We start from the raw sequence: 21190 nt of genomic DNA, 5'->3' as shown, positions 1-21190 counted from the left end.
AGCACTTTGAGAGGCCGAGGTGAGCAGATCATGTGAGGTTAGGAGTTCAAGACCAGCCTGGCCAACATGGTGAAACCCTCCCTCTACTATAAATATAAAAATTAGTTGGGCATGGTGTCAGGCACCTGTAATACTTGGGACGCTGAGGCAGGAGAATTGCTTGAACCCAGGAGGCGGATCCATCTTGGGCCACAGAATGAGACTCTGTCTTTAAAAAAACAACAAAAAAGGAAACACTCAGGCCAGGAGTGGTGGCTCAAGTCTGTAATCCCAGCACTTTGGGAGGCTGAGGCAGGTGGATCACGAGGTCAGGCATTTGAGACCAGCCTGGTCAACATGGCGAAACCCCGTCTCTACTAAAAATACAAAAATTAGCAGGGTGCCTCTTCTCGCAGCTACTTGGGAGGCTGAGGCAGGAGAATCGCTTGAACCCGGGAGGTGGAGATTGCAGTGAGCTGAGATGACACCACTGCACTGCATCCTGGGCAGCAGAGCAAGCCGCTGTCTCAAAAAAAAAAAAAAAAAAAAAAGGAAACACTCTTGGTAAAAGTCCCAATGAATTTTCCATAATGTTTTTAACTCAGTTTTATTGAGAAACAAGATAAAGATACTTTGGTAATAATGCCTGTGCATTTCAGTATTTATAGCTCCTTCAAGAAAATTTTGATGGTCTCTGAATTCTGAAGCTTTATTTTCTTCTGAATAACAAACACATGATGCTATTGATCTTACAGTCTTTTTTTTTTAAATTAAATTTTCAGTCTTAATTAGTTTGGCCAGTGAAGATTTGATTATAGTGTGAAAATACACAGTAAACTTTCTGCCACTTGTACATGTAATGCTTCTAAAGGAATTGGACCACCAGGTGTGGCGGCTCATACCTGTAATCCCAGCACTTTGGGAGGTTGAGGCGGGAGGATTGGTGAGCCCAAGAGTTGGAGACCAGCCTGGGCAACATAGCAAGGCCCCATCTCTACTAATAAAAATTTTTAAAAAGATAAAGGAATTGGGCTGTATTATCTTGGAGATGTGTCTTAGCACCTCATTGTGTCTGTTTCTACCTTAACGTCACATCTTCATAACTGTAATACAGTGGTCATACCTAAATTTGTTTGAATTACTTCTTTTATAAGAACATAAAAAACACTCAGGCCAGGAGTGGTGGCTCACACTTGTAATCCCAGCACTCTGGGAGGCCAAGGCGGGTGGATCGCCTGTGGTCAGGAGTTTGAGACCAGCCTGGCCAACATGGTGAAACCCCATCTCTACTAAAAATAGAAAAAATTAGCTAGGCCTGGTGGCAGACGTCTGTAATTTTAGCTACTTGGGAGGCTGAGGCAGGAGAATCACTTGAACCTGGGAGGCAGAGGTTGCAGTGAGCTGAAATCGCGCCATTGCACTGTAGCCTGGGCAACAAGAGCAGAACTCGGTCTCAAAGAAAAGAAAAAGATCACATACATTTCAAACCCAAAAGCTTTTGTACGTATTGGAGTGTCTGTAGCCACTCTTGACCCCGCTGTCTCCCCTCCTCACTTCATACTTTTAGAGCTACAAACACTGAAGTTGCTCCCTTAGGAAGTCTTTTTTTTTTTTTTTTTTTTTTTTTTTTTTTTTTTTTTTTGGCTACCTTTAGCTACGACTACTTGGAATACAGCTTTCAGGATCACTACCTCTGGGCAGCTTCACTATTTTGGGCAGCAGTTCTGATTCCTTTCCTCCCCCAAATATCCTAAGAGGAGGGACTCAGTCCACGGTTTTACTTTGCTTATTCAGGATGCAGAGGCTGTCTAGCTCCCAAAGTTTCAGCAAGCTGAGTGATAAAAGAGGAACGAGATGGGTTTGCTGTGCCAGTGTTAAGAATTGAAGTAAAGTGAAGGATTGGGCTGCTGATGCATGTGTGACACTAATGAAAATAATGGTGTTACACTAATAAAGATAAGTATATTTATGTATATAAGCAGAATACTGAGAATTAGTATTGTCACTAGTTCAGAACCATTTTTTGGGGTTTATGTTATAATTGCTTACTTGTCTTATAGTTATTTTTATGTCAGCTATACCTATTTGGTTGTGAGCCCCTTGAAGGCTAGGGAAGCTCTCATTTGAATGTCTATTGTAGACAGTGGCTTAGCACAGTGCTTGATAGAATAGCACTCAACAAATACTTGGTGAGTGAGTGAATGACAGTAAAGATGTTGAAGCACACGGTGATTTTAGAGTAACCTCTGAATCCCAAAAAGAATTTTAGATTACTTACTGTACAGTGTTAGTATGTGATGTGTATATAATCACATATGTATAAAAATTGGTTTATATGTTTGTTAATGTATCTATAAATAGTAAATGTTGACTAGAATATTTTATTAACTTTTAGGTTATTATCTCTAAAATTAATATTCCTAATCATACAAGATAACAAAGTTTATGTTATGATTAGCTTTGAAAACAGGTTCAAATTCTGAGATAGTGATTAAGTCAGTCTTTTGCTTTTTTTTTTTTTTTTTGAGACGGAGTCTCACTCTGTCGCCCAGGCTGGAGTGCAGTGGCACAATCTCGGCTCACTATAAGCTCCACCTCCCGAGTTCACACCATTCTCCTGCCTCAGCCTCCCAAGTAGCTGGGACTACAGGTGCCCACCACCACGCCTGGCTAATTTTTTGTATTTTTAGTAGAGATGAGGTTTCACTGTGTTAGCCAGGATGGTTTCGATCTCCTGACCTCATGACCCGCCCACCTCAGCCTCCCAAAGTGCTGGAATAACAGGTGTGAGCCACTGCGCCCAGCCTAGTCTTTTGCTTTAAATTCAGTTTTAGTCTAATTTATTTAATGTATTGGTAATCATTTAGGATATATCCTTTAGTTGTTACTTTTGTTGTGGTTTACTGTCATTGTCTTTAATGATTAGTTTCTTTGTAAGATGGGGATCTGTTGAATAGGAGTTGAAAAATCCTCAGTACTTACCAAAATAGTTGAGCAAATTGCTTTTCTTTCCTTAAATCTAAAGCAAAACTAGATTATGTAAGTTCGTAGAATTTTTTAAAAGCATGTGGTTTTTAATTAAGTTTTCTACTAATTAACATAATACATGAGTGACAGCTTTGTACAAAACACTGTGCTAGGCAGTGTGGGGGTGACAGTGACATGTAAGAAACAGTTGAAGTCTTGCAGTGAGATTGAAACAGATTAATCAAAGTTGTTAAACCGGGGAAAAAATATATAAAGCATGCCTTAAACATTTTATTTTAACATAAAACACACAGAAAGGCTAGCTAATCTTTAGATGAAGAGCTAAGACTTTTTAAAATATGGGTCCGTTGACTGGAATTTATTTAACAAATGTTTACGTGGTGCTTACTGTGTACATATAACACAATGTGCTAATTTCTTTACAAATTTTCATTTAATTCTCATACCAGCCCAAGAAGTGTGAAGGTTCATGTAATGTTGTTACTAATTTTCTTTTCTTTTTTTTTTTTTTTTTTTTTTTGAGACGGAGTCTGGCTCTGTCGCCCGGGCTGGAGTGCAGTGGCCGGATCTCAGCTCACTGCAAGCTCCGCCCCCCTGGTTTACGCCATTCTCCTGCCTCAGCCTCCCGAGTAGCTGGGACTACAGGCGTCCGCCGCCTCGCCCGGCTAGTTTTTTGTATTTTTTAGTAGAGACGGGGTTTCACCGTGTTCGCCAGGATGGTCTCGATCTCCTGACCTAGTGATCCGCCCGTCTCGGCCTCCCAAAGTGCTGGGATTACAGGCTTGAGCCACCGCGCCCGGCCGGTACTAATTTTCTTTAGATGTTTGGTATAATTTGCCAGAGAAGCCACTTGGGCCTGGATTTTCTTTTGGAATGGTTCTTAATTTTAGATTTAATTTTTTTTTTTTTTTTTTGAGACAAAGTCTGGCTCTGTCACCCAGGCTGGAGTGTAGTGGTGTGATCTCGGCTCACTGCAACCTCCACCTCCTAGGTTCAAGCAGTTCTTCTGTCTCGGCCTCCCGAGTAGCTGGGATTACAGATACCTGCCACCACGCCTGGCTAATTATTGTATTTTTAGTAGAGATGGGTTTTCACCATGTTGGCCAGCCTGGGTTTGAACTCCTGACCGCAAGTCATCTGCCTGCCTAGGCTTCCCAAAGTGCTGGGATTATAGGCATAAGCCACCATACCTGGCCTAGATTCAATTTTTGTAATAGATACAGTGCGGCTATATTTTCTATTTCTCAGTGTCAAATTTAGTAAATTTGAGTTTCTGAGGGATTTATTTCATTTCATTGTTGAATTTATAGATATATGTTGGTTATAATATCCCATTTAAACGTCTTTAGAATCTGTAGTGATACTCACCCTTTGATCCCTGATACTGATAATTTATTTATATGTTCCTTTTATTTGTGAATTTGTTATATAGGTATGTCAGTTTTTAAAAAATAGTTTTGAAGAATCAACATTTAGTTGCCCTGATTTTTTTTTTTTTCTATTTCTTCTTCAATTTCATTGATTTTTGCTTTCTTATTGTTGTTTGCTTTTGCTTACTTTGGTTTGATTTTGCTCTTTTTCTAGTTCCTTAATGTGGAAGTTTAGATTAGCAATTTGAGACTTTTCTTCTGGAGAGAGAGGGTCTTGCTCTGTTGTCCAGCCAGGAGCACAATGGCATGATCATAGCTCACTGCACCCTCAAACTCTTGTGCTCACTGCCTCAGCCTTGCAAGTAGCTGGGACTCCAGGTGTGTGCCACCAAGCCCTGCTAATGTTTTAGTTTTTTTGTAGAGAATGGGGTCTTGCAACGTTGTCCAGGCTGGTCTCAAATTCCTGGCCTCAAGTGATCCTCTCCCCTTGGCCTCCCAAAGTGCTGGGATTAGAGGTGTGAACCACTGAGCCTGGCCTCTTGTTTTCTAATTAAAACCTTAATGATACAAATTTTTCTCTAAGCACTGCCTTAGCTACATCCCACAAATTTTTGTTAAATACATATATATATGGGTTTTTTTCAGTACAAACCTTTAAAATTTTTTTTTCACTTGAAGCTTTCTCTTTGACCTCCAAGCAGTTTATCTAGAAGTATATTGTTGAATTCCCAAATGTTGAGATTTTCTGTTGATTTCTAGTCTAATTCCATTACAGTATTCTTGGTATGACTTCAGTTCTGTTTAATTTGGGTTTTGTTTTCTTTTTTTAAAAAAACTTAGTATGAGATGAGGTCTTACTGTGTTGCTCAGGCTGGTCCCTTGGCCTCAAATGATCCTTCTATCTCAGCCTCTCAAGTAGCTGAAGTTATAGATGAGAGCCACCATGCCTGGTCCTATTCAATTTGTTAAGTTTGGTTTTAGGACCCCAGGTATGTCCTGCATTCATGAATGTTCCATGTGCACTGCTGTGTTCAGTGTACGTTCTGTAAATGTCAATGAGATGCCATCAGGTGGTGGTGGTGTTCAGTTCTCTGTCCTTATTTGTGTTCTGTCTACTAGGTTGATCAATTACGGTGGGAGGTATGTTGAAGCCTCTAACTATAATTAGATTTGTTTATTTCTCCTTTCCTCTCTGTCATAGTTTTTGCTTTGTGTTTTTGAAGCTCTGTTGTTGGGTGCATTCACAATTAGGATTGTTGTATTTTCCTGGTGACTTCACCCTTTTATGCTTATGTAATGTTCTTCTGTATCCCTGGTTTTCCTTTCTCCGAAGTCTGTCTGATATTAATGTAACTCCTCCAACTTTCTGTTTGTTTGGTGGTGGTTGTTGTTTTGAGACGGAGTTTTGCTCTTGTTGCCCAGGCTGAGTGCAGTGGTGTGATCTTGGCTCACTGCAATCCCTGCCTCCCAGGCTCAAGCAATTCTCCTGCCTCAGCCTCCCAAGTAGCTGGGATTACAGGCTCATGCCACCAAGCCTGGCTAATTTTGTATTTTTAGTAGAGATGGGGTTTCGTCATGTTGACCAGGCTGATCTCGAACTCCTGACCTTAAATGATCCACCTGCCTCGGCCTCCCAAAGTTCTGGGATTACAGGCGTGAGCCACTGCGCCCAGCCTGTTGTTGTTTTGAGACAGGATCTTGCTTTGTTGCCCAGTCTGGAGTGCACTTGCACAAACATGGCTTTCTGCAGCCTTGACCTCCTGGGCTTAAGCGATTCTCCCACCTGAGTCCCCCCAAGTAGCTGGGACTACAGGCACATGCTACCATGTCCAGCTAATTTTTTTTTGTTTGTTTGTTTTTGTTTTGTTTTTTGAGACAGAGTCTCCCTCTGTCGCCCAGGCTGGAGTGCAGTGGCGCGTTCTCGGCTCACTGCAAGCTCTGCCTTCCGGGTTTACGCCATTCTCCTGCCTCTGCCTCCTGAGTAGCTGGGACTACAGGTGCCCGCCACCATGCCCGGCTAACTTTATGTATTTTTAGTAGAGATGGGGTTTCACCATGTTAGCCAGGATGGTCTTCATCTCCTGACCTCGTGATGCGCTTGCCTTGGCCTCCCAAAGGGCTGGGATTACAGGCATGAGCCTCCGCGCCCGGCCGCTAATTTATATTTTTTATTTTTTTATTTTTTTTATTTGTATTTTTATTTATTTATTTTTTGTTTTTTTGTGTTTTTGTATTTTTTTTCAATTTTTTTTTTATTATTATTATACTTTAAGTTCTAGGGTACATGTGCATAACGTGCAGGTTTGTTACATATGTATATTTGTGCCATGTTGGTGTGCTGCACCCATCAACTCGTCAGCACCCATCAACTCATCATTTACATCAGTTAAAACTCCCAGTGCAATCCCTCCCCCTCCCCCCAAATTTTTATTTTTAATTGTGGAGATGGGATCTTGCTCTTAGGCTGGTCTTGAATTCCTGAGCTCCAGCAATGCTCGCACATCAGCTTCCCAAAGTGCTGGGATTACGGCATGAGCCACCATACTTGGCTTCCAACTTTCTTTTGATTAGTGTTTGCATATATACCTTTCCTATACTTTACTTTTTAAACTACCTACATCATTATATTTGAAGTGAGTTTCTTGTTGACAGTATATAGTGGATCATTTTTTGGTTCATTGCCACAATATCTGTCTTAATTGTGTTTATACCATTTTCATTTAATTATGTAATTTTTGAATGTTTGAGTTTAGGTTTATGTTTTATTATTTTAATATTTATTATTATTTATTTGTTTTCTGTCCTCTCATTTTTGTTTTTGTTTCCTACTTTTTGGGCTATTTGAACACATTTTAAAATTCCAGTTTAAAATCTGTTTGTTTTTTTTTTGCTTTTTTTGTATAGTGTTTTTGTTTTGTTTGTTTTTTTGAGATGGAGTCTCACTGTGTCACCCAGGCTGGAGTGTAGTGGCGTGGTCTCAGCTCACTGCCACCTCCGCCTCCTGGGTTCAAGCGATTCTCCCGCCTCAGCCTCCAAAATGGCTGGGACTATAGGTGCATGCCACCACACCGGGCTAAGTTTTATATTTTTAGTAGAGACGGGGTTTTACTATGTTGGCCAGGCTGGTCTCGAACTCGTGACCTCGTGATCCACCCACCTTGCCCTCCCAAAGTGCTGGAATTATAGGCATGAGCCACCGCGCCCGGCTGTATAGTATTTTTTAGTGATCGCTCTAGGGATTACAATGGATGAACTTAAGTTTTCTTTTCTTTCTTTCTTTTTTTTTTTTTTTTTGAGACAGAGTTTCACTCTTGTTGCCCAGGCTGGAGTGCAATGGCACCATCTCAGCTCACTGCAACCTCCACCTCCTGGGTTCAAGTGATTCTCCTGCCTCAGCCTCCTGAGTAGCTGGGATTACAGGCGCCCACCACCATGCCCAGCTAATTTTTTGTATTTTTAGTGGAGATGGGGTTTCACCATGTTAGCCAGGCTGTTCTCGAACTCCTGACCTCAGGCGATCCACCTGCCTTGGCCTTCCAAAGTGCTGGGATTACAGGCATGAGCCACCGCACCCAGCCGAACTTAACTTTTCATAGGCTACTTAGAGTCATGTTTTTCCACCTCTCATGGAACACGAAAACCTTACTATTCTATAGATGATCTCTTTACCCTTCTTCCCTTTATCCCATAATGTTGTGGTTATCTTATATATAACATTTACATACATTGAAAGCCCTATCAGACAGTACTGGTTTTGTTTTTAATTGTTAAACATATTTTAAGAGACTTGCAGAGCCATCTATAACCAGATATTTGCCATTTCTGTAACTCTTGCTTTATAATATTCCGGGTTTCCTTCTGGTTATCACATCCTTTCTGCATTAAAAACTTCTTAGCAATTCTTTTTTTTTGGAGAAGAAGTCTTGCTCTGTCACCCAGACTGGAGTGCAGTGGCGCCATCTTGGCTCACTGCAACTCTGCCTCCTGAGTTCAAGCAGTTCTCCTGCGTCAGCCTCCCAAGTAGCTGAGACTGCAGGCGAGCGCCACCATGCCCAGCTGATTTTTTTGTATTTTTAGTAGAGACGGGGTTTCACTGTGTTAACTAGGATAGTCTTGATCTCCTGACCTTGTGATCCACCTGCCTCAGCCTCCCAAAGTGCTGGGATTACAGGCTGGCCTTTTTTTTTTTTTTTTTTTTTTGAGATACAGTTTTGCTCTTGTTGACCAGGCTGGAATGCAATGGTCAGATCTTGGCTCACTGCAGCCTCCACCTCCCGGGTTCAAGCGATTCTCCTGCCTCAGCCTCCTGAGTAGCTAGGATTACAGGCGCCCGCCACCACACCCAGCTAATTTTTTGTGTTTTTTTTTTTTTTTTAGTAGAGACGGGGTTTCAGTATGTTGGCCTGACCTCAGGCGTTCCACCTGACTCGGCCTCCCAAAGTGCTGAGATTACCAGACCTGAGCCACCAGGTCTGCAAATTTTTTTTTTTTTTTTTTTGAGATGGAGTCTCGCTCAGTTGCCCAGGCTGGAGTGCAGTGGCACAATCTCGGCTCACTGCAAGCTCCGCCTCCTGGGTTCACGCCATTCTCCTGCCTTAACTTCCCGAGTAGCTGGGACTACAGGCGCCTGCCACCGTGCCCGGCTAATTTTTTGCATTTTTAATAGAAACGGGATTTCACCTTGTTAGCCAGGGTGGTCTCAATCTCCTGACCTTGTGATCTGCCTGCCTTGGCCTCCCAAACTGCTGGGATTACAGGCGTGAGCCACCTCGCCCGGCCCCCTTATGGGATTTAATGACCCAACTGTCATTAAGATATTAAGACCCCTTGGTGTTGTCCTACAGATCTGTAAGGCTTTGTTCACTTTTCAATTTTTTTCTCTCTTGTTTTTCAGATTAGATACTTTCTATTGACTTACCTACAAGTGCCCTGGCTCTTTTCTCTGTCATTTCCCATTCTGGTATTTAGTCCATGCAGTTTCCTTCTTTGGTTTGTATTTTTTTATTCTAATTTTTTTTTTTTTGAGACAGGATCTTACCATATTGCTCAGGCTAGTCAGCTAAACTAGGCTCAAGCAGTCCTCCTGCCTCAGCCCCCTGAGAAGCAAGGATTAGTTCTAATTTGTTTCCTCTTTATGTCTTTACTTTTTTTTTTCTTTTTTTTTTTTTTGAGACGGAGTCCCACTCTCGCCCAGCTGGAGTGCAGTGGTGTGATCTCAGCCCACTGCAACCTCCACCTCCCCGAGTCAAGCAGTTCTCTGCCTCAGCCTATTAAGTAGCTGGGACTACAGGCATGCGCCACCACACCTAGCTAATTTTTGTATTTTGAGTAGAGACGGGGTTTCGCCATGTTGTCCAGGCTGGTCTTGAACTCCTGACCTCATGATCCACCTACCTTGGCCTCCCAAAGTGCTGGGATTACAGGCATGAGCCACTGCGCCTGGCCTGTCTTTACTTTTTAATCTTTCCATTTAAGAGAAATTTCCCTTGTTGCAGCATTTTTTTTTTCTTTTTTTTGAGACAGTCTTGCTGTGTTGCCCAGGCTGGAGTGCAATGGCACAACCTTGGCTCACTGCAACCTCTGCCTCCCCAGTTCAAGCGATTCTCGTGCATCAGCCCCTTGAGTAGCTGGGACTACAGACATGTGCCAACTTGCCTGGCTAATTTTTGTATTTTTCGTAAAGGAGGGGTTTCACTACGTTGGCCAGGCTGGTCTCGAACACCTGACCTCAGATGATCTGCCCGCCTTGGCCTCCCACAGTGTTGGGATTACAGGCGTGAGCCACCGCACCCAGCCAGCATTTTTATAGTAGCTGCTTTAAAGTCTTTGTCAGTTAATTCCAACATCGGTGTTGTCTCAGGTTGATTGTGTGAGTTGAGATTTTCCCAGTGGGTATTTCACCCACTCTTTGTCTATACCAGGGGTCTCCTTTCTAGTTCCTCAAACCAGGACTAGACAGCTCTTGATGCGCTTTCTCTCTGCTGATGTTCATTTCTGGGTTTCAGGCTGCTGTGCATCCCGGCTGGGGAACATCAGAGGGAAAAATGATAAACTTGATCCCAGTTTATTGGTACTTCAAACTGTGGTCGTCTTTGTCCATCTGCTATTATTTTTCATAGTTCTCAGATAGCTGCTAAATGCATTCTGTTCAGGTTTTATAGCTTCATTCAGTGAAACAGACACTGAACCTAGAACCCTGTTCCTTGTATTTTTTTGTTTCTATTTTTAAGGACCACCCATGTTGCTCTCAGTACAGCTGTTTAATTAATTTTGTCTGCTGCATAGTATTCTGTCATGTTTTTGTCACATTTTATCTGTCTTTTTTTTTTGGATACAGGGTCTCACTCTGTCACCCAGGCTGGAGTGCAGTGTCATGAACACAGCTCTTTGTTGCCTCCTTGACTTGACTTCCTGGGTGCGAGTGAGCCTCCCACCTCACCCTCCCAAGTAGCTAGGACTACAGGCATGCACCGCCACGCCCAGCTAATTTCTAAATATTCTGTAGAGAGAGTCTTGCCATGTTGCCCAGGCTGGTCTTGAACTCCAGCCTCAAGCGATCTCCTGCCTGGACCTCCCAAACTGCTGGGATTATAGGCATGGACCATCATACTTGGCCTCATTTGTCCTCTTGAAATGGACACTTAGCATTCTTCTGCTTCCTTACTACCACAAAATGCATACATGTGTCTTCATGGTGCTGTGTACAAATTTCTGTGGTGGTGTATGTCCAGGAATGGGATTGCTGTGTCTTAAGGTATATGGATACCTTTCATTAAAGTTCTTAAGGTATATGGATACCTTTCATTAAAGCATACTTTACATTAAATACTGCCAAATTAGTGTCCAAAATGGTCATATCAATTTGTACATTTATATCGGCCATTATTTGAAAGCCTACTTCTAATTTTTGCCAATCTGACAGGTATAATCTTATCTTTGTTACCACATTAACTTCTAGGATTATACAAAATAGTAAATGAAAACTTGAGAATAACTCCTTAGGTTATCCTTCTCTTAGAAATGTAACTGCTTACTTGACAAGTTTGGTGTATCCATGTTTAAGCTGGAGTAATTGTCTACTAAGGGCAAGATCTTTGTAGGACCCATGATAGAGAAATACTCAGGAATATTTTTTGTACCTTTTTAAACCTAGTTACCTTATTAATCAAGTGTATACTGAATAATTTAACGGCAAGTTGGATAATGTTCTTTGGGTTAGTGTCTTCTAATTTTAGTCACCTGGCCAACATGGTGAAACCCTGTCTCTACTCAAAATACAAAAATTAGCTGGGTGTGGTGGCATGTGCCTGTAGTCCCAGCTACTCAGGAGTGATAAAAATAAATTGTGTGGGAGTTGATTTGTTATCTTGATTATATAATAAAAGGCCTTGATGTACAGCAGTCCTCCCTCATCCATGTTTTCATTGTCTGGACTTTCAGCTACTTTGGTCAAGTGTGGTCTGAAAATATTAAATGGAAAATTGCAGAAATAAACAGTTCATACATTTTAAATTGTGTGTCATTCCAAGTAGTTTGATGAACTCTCATGCCATCCTGTTCATCCCACCTGGGATTTGAATTACCCGTTTGTCCAGCGTATCCACGCTGTGTATTGTACCTGCCCATTAGTCACTTAGCCCCCTTGGATATCAGATTGAAAAACATGGTACTATGTATAGGATTCGGTATGAGCTGCAATTTCAGGCATCCACTAGGGTCTTGGAATGTAACCCTTGGATAAGGGGGTACTGCTATACTTCATAAGGGCAAGGGTGGTTATGTATTAATAGAAATATTCTTAAATATATGTGAATATATTTTTGTAAATATTCATCAATTTGGAGTATATAAGAGAAAATACTGAGGCTTCCCTTTAGCTTTACTTTCCAGAGTTAACACCATTAAAATGTTAATACCTGTTTTTATAGGCATCTTCTCCATGCATTTATATACGTGTATAATGTAGTATCATAATGTGTATGCTACTTTTCAGCTTGATTTAAAAACAAACAAAAAAAACATTGGGAGGCTGAGATGGGTGGATCACTTGAGGTCAGGAGTTCAAGACCAGCATGTCCAACATGGTGAAACCCCATCTCTACTAAAAATACGAAAAATTAGCTAGGCATGGTGGCGCGTGCCTATAATCTCAGTTACGTGGGAGGCTGAGGCAGGAGAATAGCTTGAACCCAGAAGGCAGAGGTTGCAGTGAGCCGTGATCGCACCACTGCACTCCAGCCTGGGCAAGAGTGAGACTCTTACGTCAAAAACAGAACAATAAAAGTAACACATCTTGGAGCTCTTCCCTTTAATTTTTTCAGCAATTATTATCTGAGTGCTTGCTTTGTGCTAAAATGTTTTAGAATGCTACATTACCTTTTTTAAAAAAAAACATAAAAAAAAACTATTGCTATACAAAGATTAGCTGGGTGTGGTGGTTCATGCCTGTAATCCCAGGCACTCCGGAGACTGAGGCAAGAGAATTGCTTGAACTTGGGAGGCAGGGGTTGCAGTGAGCTAAGATCACGCCACCGCACTCCAGCCTGGGCAACAAAGTGAAGACTCTGTCTCAGAAACCATAAAAAACCCGCCAAAAAACAAAACTACTGCCATGTATCCCATAAAACAGATGTGTTTTAATCAGTTTCTAATGGTTGGAATTTAGATGATTTTGTCATTGTACGTTCCCCTCTATATACAAGTGAATGTGAACTGTTCTTCAGGATAGACATTTAAACTTGGATGTTTTTTTTGTTTGTTTGTTTTTTTTTTTTTGAGACAGGGTCTTGCCTAGGCTGGAGTGCAGTGGCACAGTCATGGCTTACCTTAGCCTCAACTACCCAGGCTCCAGTGATCTTCTCACTCTTGCCTCCCAAGTAGCTGGGACTATAGGCGCTCACCACCATGCCTTGGCGAATTTTTGTAGTTTTGGTACAGTTGGAGTTTCACCATGTTGCCCAGGCTGGTCTCCTGAGCTCAAGTCTCTGCCTCCCAAAGTGTTGTGATTACAGGCATGAGCCACTGCTCCTGGCTAAACTTGGAAGTTTGAAAGAGTGACCTTGAGAGGTGGTAGCAATTTACATTTCCAGCAGGAGTTTGAGAATGCACCAGTTTTCTCACTCATCATCATGATCAAGTTTAGAATAATCTCCTTTGCAGATTTCCCCCCAAATATTGCTTACCTTTTAATTTTTTTTGTAGTTTAAGTAATTTTTCCATACAAAATAATTTTTGTCTCTTAAAAAGGTCTGTTCTATCTCCTTTATAAAATATTCTTTTATGTTTATCCCAATATGTTAATAGTTTTGTTTTAGCTCTTGAGAATTAAAAAATTTAACTGTGGTGAAAAACACATGGCAACATGACAGAATTTACCAACTTACCCATTTTTTTTTTTTTTTTTGAGACGGAGTCTTGGTCTGTGGCCCAGGCTGGCGTGCAGTGGCACAATCTCGGCTCACTGCAACCTCCACCTCCTGGGTGAGGCCATTCTCCTGCCTCAGCCTCCCGAGCAGCTGAGACTATAGGCACTCGCCACTACGCCCGGCTAATTTTTTGTATTCTTTAGTAGAGACGGGGTTTCACTGTGTTAGCCAGGATGGTCTCGATGTCCTGACCTCGTGATCCGCCCGCCTCGGCCTCCCAAAGTGCTGGGATTACAGGCGTGAGCCACCGCGCCCGGCCAACTTACCCATTTTTAAGTGTAGAGTTCAGTAGTATGTACTCACATAGTTGTGCAACAGATCTCCATAAACTTTTCATCTTCCAAAACTGAAACTCTGTACTCATGAAACAGTTCCCTATTTCCCCCTACTCCTGGACCCTGGCAACCACCATTCTACTTTCTGTTTCTCTAATTTTAGATATCTCACACAAGTAGAATTTTACAGTATTTCTTTTTTTGTGACTGGCTTATTTCACTTACCACGATGTCCTCAAAGTTCATCCATAGCGTGTGATGGGTAGGATTTCCTTTCCTTTCTAAGGCTGATGAGTGCTCTGTTGTATGTGTAGACCACATTTGGTTTATCCATTCATCCCTCAGTGGCCGTTTGGGTTGCCTCCACCTGTTGGCCATTGTGAATAATGCTGCTGGGAACATAGGTATACGAATACCTCTTTGAAGTTCTGCTTTCAGTTCTTTTAGATATATACCAGAAGTGGGATTTCTAGATTATATGGTAGTTACATTTTTAATTTTAATTTTTTGAGGAACTGCCATACTGTTTTTCCATAATGGTTGTACCATTTTACAATCCCACCAACAGTGCACAAGGGTTCCGTTTTCTCCACAGCCTGATCAGTACTTGAAATTTTCTTTCTTTTTTTTGATAGTAGCCATCTTAATGGGTGTGAAGTGGTATCTCATTGTGATTTCATTTTGCCTTTCTCTAGAGATTAATGATATTGGCACTTTTGATATGCTTGTTAGCTGTTTGTATATCATCTTTGGAGAAATGTCTTCAAGTTTTTTGCCCATTTTAAAATCACGTTGTTGTTGTTGAGTTATAGGAGTCCTTTATATGTAATTAGCTCTTGGTTTTTGTTTGTTTTTGAGACAGAGTCTTGCTTTCTCACCATGCCTGGAATACTGTGGTGTGATCTTGGCTCACCACAGCCTCTGCTTCTGGAAATCAAGCAGTCCTCCTGGCTCAGCCTCCTGAGTAGCTGGGACCACAGGTGCATGCCACCATGCCCAGCTAATTTTTGTATTTTTTTGTAAAGATGAGGTTTCTCCATGTTGCCTAGGCTGGTCTTGAACTCATGGGCTTAAGCAGTCCTCCCACCTTGGCCTCCCAAAGCGCTGGGATTACAGGCATGAGCCACCACACTCACACCCTACTATTTAGCTTTTTGTTTTTGGAGACGGAATTTCACTCTTGTTGCCCAGGCTGGAGTGCAATGGAGCGTTCTCGGTTCACTGCAAACTCCGCCTCCTGGGTTAAAGCAATTCTCCTGCCTCAGCCTCCCGAGTAGCTGGGATTACAGGCATGCACCATCACACCCAGCTAATTTTGTATTTTTAGTAGAGACGGGGTTTCTCCATGTTGGTCAGGCTGATCTCGAACTCCCGACATCAGGTGATCCGCCCGCCTAGGCCTCCCAAAGTGCTGGGATTGTTTTTGTTGTTTGTTTGTTGTTTTTCCAGTAGAATACAGGTTCCTTTGAGGACAGGGATTGTACCTTTTTTTTTTTCTTTCTTTCTTTTTTTGGAGACAGTGTCTCGCTCTGTTTCCAGGCTGGAGTGCAGTGGCACGATTTTGGCTCACTGTTACACCTCCTGGGTTCAAGCATTTCTCCTGTCTCAGCCTCCCGAGTACTGGGACTACAGGTGTATATCACCATGCCCAGCTAATTTTTTTTTGTAGTTTTAGTAGAGATGGGCTTTCACCATGTTGGCCAGGATGGTCTCCATCTCCTGACCTCATGATCTGCCCACCTTGGCCTCCCAAAGTGATGGGATTACAGGTGTGAGCCACCATACCTGGCCAGGATTGTACTTAATTTATGCTTTTTATCTCCAGCATCAAGCCAACATCTGACATACAGGTAATCAGAAAATACTTATTGCATGGATTGAACATAACTCAATTGCTGGATTCCAGATACTTGATGACATAAAAGCCCCATTTTAACCTGGGACTTAGGTTAATTCTTAAATGTAGAGTAAAGACTTTTGGGGGCAGTTTTACAAAAGGAAAACCCATCTGATGTTTTTTATTAGTGGTTAATTCACTAGTAGACAAGTACTATTCCTACTGTTTTTTCTTTCTTTGGTGCTCTTTTGATTTGTCTGTTCCTCAGTTACTTTGTTTGACCTATCTTTTGTTTGGATATTACATGTTTTTAAGTTTGAGTCCAGAATTTAAATTGAGAGAAATAGAAATTGTGCTGTTCTGAAATAGAATGCACAGTGGTCAATGCACAGTGGTATACCCTAAAGTCTTGCGGGTAGAGGAGGGGTGGTTTTGACTGTAACTCTACTATTCAGTGAAATTCCTGGTAAAGAGCCTTCTGTTGTAGAATTTTGTAGGGCAGTTTTTTCGTGGACTTTTCACCCCTTTGTGTAACTCTGTATATGAGTAGATGTCAATGATATTTCTTGGGTACTAGCTTTTCCCCAAAGACTGAGACTTGTTGGCAGGATTTGGGGAGTTAAGATGAGAATATTTTCTTTTCTTTTTTTTTTTTTTTTTTTTTGAGACGGAGTCTCGCTCTGTCGCCCAGCCCAGGCTGGAGTGCAGTGGCGCGATCTCGGCTCACTGCAAGCTCCGCCTCCCGGGTTCACGCCATTCTCCTGCCTCAGCCTCCCGAGTAGCTGGGACTACAGGCGCCCACAACCGCGCCCGGCTAATTTTTTGTATTTTTAGTAGAGACGGGGTTTCACCGTGGTCTCGATCTCCTGACCTTGTGATCCGCCCGCCTTGGCCTCCCAAAGTGCTGGGATTACAGGCGTGAGCCACCGCGCCCGGCCTGAGAATATTTTCAATTATGGGTCTAAATTCGATCATCTTTCCCCATTGCCATCCCTGTTGAGATTTTTTTGGGAGAAGCAGGGAGCCCTTCTGCTTTTTTATCTTTTTATCACACCACCCCCTGCCAATATCTAGGTATTAATTTCATCTGTCACCAAATTCTTTCAGCTGTGCCTTCAAAGTAGATTTCAAATCCAGTTGCCTGACACTGCTAACCACCCTAGTCTGAGCCATTACCATCTCTTGTCTGGATGATAATAATAGCCTTCCCATTGGTCTTCCTGCTTCTAGTATTATCCTTCCCCAATTAGTTTTCTTTACAACAGCCAAAACAATCTGTAAAAAATGTGAATTAGAGCATGTAATTTTCCTGTATTAGAAAAACACTCTGGTTTGTTTCACATAATTCACCCCTAAGAGGCTCTAGTTCCTGAACTAATTTTGACTTGAAAATAGTCATTGTGCTTCTTCTGTTTCTAGGAGGAACAGCACAGCATGCTGGGCTCTGGATTTAAAGCTGAGCGCTTAAGAGTGAATTTGAGATTAGTCATAAATCGCCTTAAACTATTGGAGAAAAAAAAAAGTGAGTAGTGTACCTTTTTTTCTCCAAAATACATCACTGGATACTAGCACCCCAGTAGTGGATCTTTGAGGCCAGTACTATGAAGTCTTAGGGATCGTATCTTTTTTTGTTGTTGTTTTTGTTGAGACACAGTCTCACTCTGTCGCCCAGGATGGAGTGCAGTGGTGTGATCTCGGCTCACTGCAACCTCCACCTCCAGGGTTCAAGTGATTCTTGTGCCTCAGCCTCCCAAGTAGCTGGGATTACAGGCATGTGCCACCATACCTGGCTAATTTTCGTGTTTTTAGTAGAGACGGGATTTCACCATGTTGGCCAGGCTGGTCTTGAACTCATGACCTCAAAGCCATCCGTCTGCCTCGGCCTCCCAAAGTGCTGGGATTACAGGCATGAGCTACCATACCTGGCCTGGGATCATATCTTTTAAGCTTTGGATGCATTTCTGCCCTTTGTGACTAATAGACTAAGTGCCTTTTTTGCAGAGAAAGGGACATACTCTGTTGTTATGGAATTAGGTCACCTGACTCCTAAGTTGGAAATGTCAAGCCACATGAACTATATTTTCTCACCTAGACAGAGTAGCAAATTCTACAGTAGATGGGATGGGATTAGATTTGCTAAGGGAGAGGAGCTAGGATATAATAGAAACCACCCAGTTCTTCTTGCTGGGGGGAGATTGGCCTGTAGGCCAGATGCCAGTGCTCTACTGTGAGATTGGAGTGGGATTTGTGTCTTAGCGGAACTGGCCCAGAAAGCGAGAAAGGAGATTGCTGACTATCTGGCTGCTGGGAAAGATGAACGAGCTCGGATCCGTGTTGAGCACATTATCCGGGAAGACTACCTCGTGGAGGCCATGGAGATCCTGGAGCTGTACTGTGACCTGCTGCTGGCTCGGTTTGGCCTTATCCAGTCTATGAAGTAAGATACTTTGATTCAAAGACCTAAATGACTTCTGGAATTTGAGAAAGGAATAATATGGTCTCTTTCTGCATCAAGGGACTATTTCACATGCCCAAGGATCTGCTTCCTAACAGTTGCTTAAAGGCCTGATCTCAGTGTAGATAACTGTTAAAAAAAAAATACAGAATCTGAAACTGAGAAGCCTAAATTTGAATCTTGGCTCAACCATTTTCCGACTTCATGGCCTTGGGCTTGTTCCATAGTTTTAAGTTTCTCCAAAAGTAAAATAAGATCACGAAAATGGCTAGAAGCCTAGAGTTATTGTGAGAATCTAGTGAGATTCACAAAATAGCTTCAGAGGCTATAAAGTATATGAAACAAAAGCTAGGATTTTGTTGGTTTGTTTTAAAGAATGTTTTAAAAAATACTAATGTTTTTCCTTGATTAGGGAACTAGATTCTGGTCTGGCTGAATCTGTGTCTACATTGATCTGGGCTGCTCCTCGACTCCAGTCAGAAGTGGCTGAGTTGAAAATAGTGAGTACAAGTAGTTTCAGTGATGTCTGTAGCTTTTCATATTGTTAGAAAGGTTGGTTAATATAAGTTACTTCTGCCGATTTGACCAGATATTTTGTACCCTTCTTTGTTGCTTTTGAAATAGGTTTTGTAAATGTGTTTCTCTTTTTCAGCCTTATATCGTAGAATAGAACAGTGTTTTGCAAACTTGAGTAATTTTTTTAAGGAGCAAAGTTTCATGTTCTCGAGTTTTGTCTTAATGTTATTTAACTCTATGCAAATAGAAAAGTTCTTATACAACTGTAAACAAGTAAAGTGAAAATAACATTAAGGTGACAGATGTTTTTGCTTTATTAATTCCACAAATATTTATTAAGTAAATTGTATGAGCTGTGTGAGTGCTGGGGGTGATAGTGGTGAGCAAAATATGGCACCAGCCATACTCCTGTAGCTTAGAGTCTAGCAGAAAAGACAGACATTAACCAGAAAATTGCACATCACAACATGGATATGGTACTGACTCCTAGGATACAAATTCAGTTCTGTTGTTTTCTATTTTCTACATCTTTGCCTTTCTGTTTTATTTCCTAGGAATTGTCTCATTCTTATCTCCCAACCCATCTACTGAGATTTCCTTGTTTTCTAGGTTTTTTTCAAGAGCTCTTTTTAGAAAATTCTCTGAATATTTTTCATACTCCGTTTGTTTCATGGCTACAATGTTTTCTGAGTCTCTGAGGATATTAATTATAGTTAATTTTTAAACTTCTGTCATGTTTGTTTCAAGTTCAATTTTCGTATTTCTTAGTTTTATAGTAGAAGCTTTCCCAAAGATTTAGTGGTCCTTGGGTGTCGGTTTACATTTAAGAGTGAGGCACTAAAAAGGAGGTTGGACCTTCTTGTGTGCATGGGTGGGTTTTTATTGCCAGATGCCTTCATTGCTGAGTGATCTGACTAAGCTCTTATTTGGAGGAATTCCAGACTGTGAGGAACTAGTCATCTTTCCTTGAGTTGGTCGTTTTCTCCAGAATCCTCCTATTTTCTGCCTAGAGTGTATAAGCTGGCTGCCAGCATTTCTGAGAGCCCAGTGGAGAAGGAAGCCAAAAATCTATTTGATATATAGAAGACTTACACTTAATTCTTCTGTTGTAAGTATCACTGTTGTCTCCTGTGTGTAGACTCGAGTCCCTTTAGTTTAGTCTCCCCAGAGAATAAACCTCGGATAGTCCAGTAGGGTGCCAGGGATAGTCATTGAGTTTTGTGGGCAGAGAAGAGGGACAATAGGGCAACTGATTTTTTTTTTTTTTTTTTTTTTTGAGACGGAGTCTCACTGTGTCTCCCAGGCTGGAGTGCAGTGGCGCGATCTCGGCTCACTGCAAGCTCCGCCCCCTGGGTTCACGCCATTCTCCTGACTCAGCCTCCCAAGTAGCTGGGACTACAGGCACCCGCTACCACGCCCGGCTAATTTTTTTGTATTTTTAGTAGAGACGGGGTTTCACCGTGTTAGCCAGGATAGTCTCGATCTCCTGACCTCGTGATCCACCCGCCTCGGCCTCCCAAAGTGCTGGGATTACAGGCTTGAGCCACCGCGCCCGGCCGAGGCAACTGATTATTATGTAGATTGTTTTTTTTTTTTTTTTGAGACGGAGTCTTACACTGTTGCCTGGAGTGCAGTGGTACAATTTTGGCTCACTGCAACCTCTACCTCCTGGGTTCAAGCGATTCTCCTGCCTCAGCCTCCTAAGTAGCTGGGATTACAGGTGCCTGCCACCACGCCCGGCTAATTTTTTGTATTTTTAGTGGAGACGGGGTTTCATCATGTTGACCAGACTGATCTCGAATTCCTGACCTTGTGATCCACCCGCCTCGGCCTGCCAAAGTGTTGGGATTACAGGCATGAGCCACCACACCCGGCCGTTTTTGGTCTCTTCTGTACTCCTTTAAAATTAATCTCGGAAAAGGCTTAAATGTTACAAAATTCAAAAGCCATAAACAGAGTGATACACTAATGTGAATAAAAATAATCTCTGTATAGTATAAACCAGCCAAAACAAAAACCATAAAAGACAAATGCCATTTAAATCATAGGTGCCAGGTACCACTGAAAGTCTTCATATTGAACAGTGAGAACTCTCCTACTGGGCTCCTGGAATGTTGGGACCGCTCTGGTCCAATGCTACTATCGTTTCCTGTCTGGAAAGCGAGAGTAGCTTCTTAAATATTCTTCCTATTCCTACTTTGGCTTCTTTTAATCTATTCACTATTCTATCAGAACCACCTGAGGGTTTTGTCCAAAACACAGCTCTGATCCTGTCATGACCTCTTGCTTTAAAGCCCATCAGTAGCTTTCTGTTGCTCTTGTGATAGAAACAAAACTCCCTTATA

At 42.0% G+C, this 21190-nt stretch overlaps 1 protein-coding gene across 1 annotated transcript in view; it reads left to right on the top strand.

The window, feature by feature from the left end:
- The window catches only part of LOC105491319 (IST1 factor associated with ESCRT-III), a 34657-nt gene that overhangs the window by 3997 nt on the left and 9470 nt on the right, over window positions 1–21190 (top strand). The window contains exons 2-4 of the mRNA XM_011757632.3: window positions 17294–17396; window positions 18131–18311; window positions 18742–18829. Of these exons, the coding sequence (XP_011755934.1) occupies window positions 17309–17396; window positions 18131–18311; window positions 18742–18829 (357 nt within the window). The 5' untranslated portion in view covers window positions 17294–17308. The remainder of the gene's footprint in view (window positions 1–17293; window positions 17397–18130; window positions 18312–18741; window positions 18830–21190) is intronic.

The sequence above is a fragment of the Macaca nemestrina genome, chromosome 18 (assembly GCF_043159975.1).
Source record: "Macaca nemestrina isolate mMacNem1 chromosome 18, mMacNem.hap1, whole genome shotgun sequence".
Lineage (NCBI taxonomy): Eukaryota > Metazoa > Chordata > Mammalia > Primates > Cercopithecidae > Macaca > Macaca nemestrina.
This window is presented reverse-complemented; position numbering and strand designations above follow the sequence as displayed.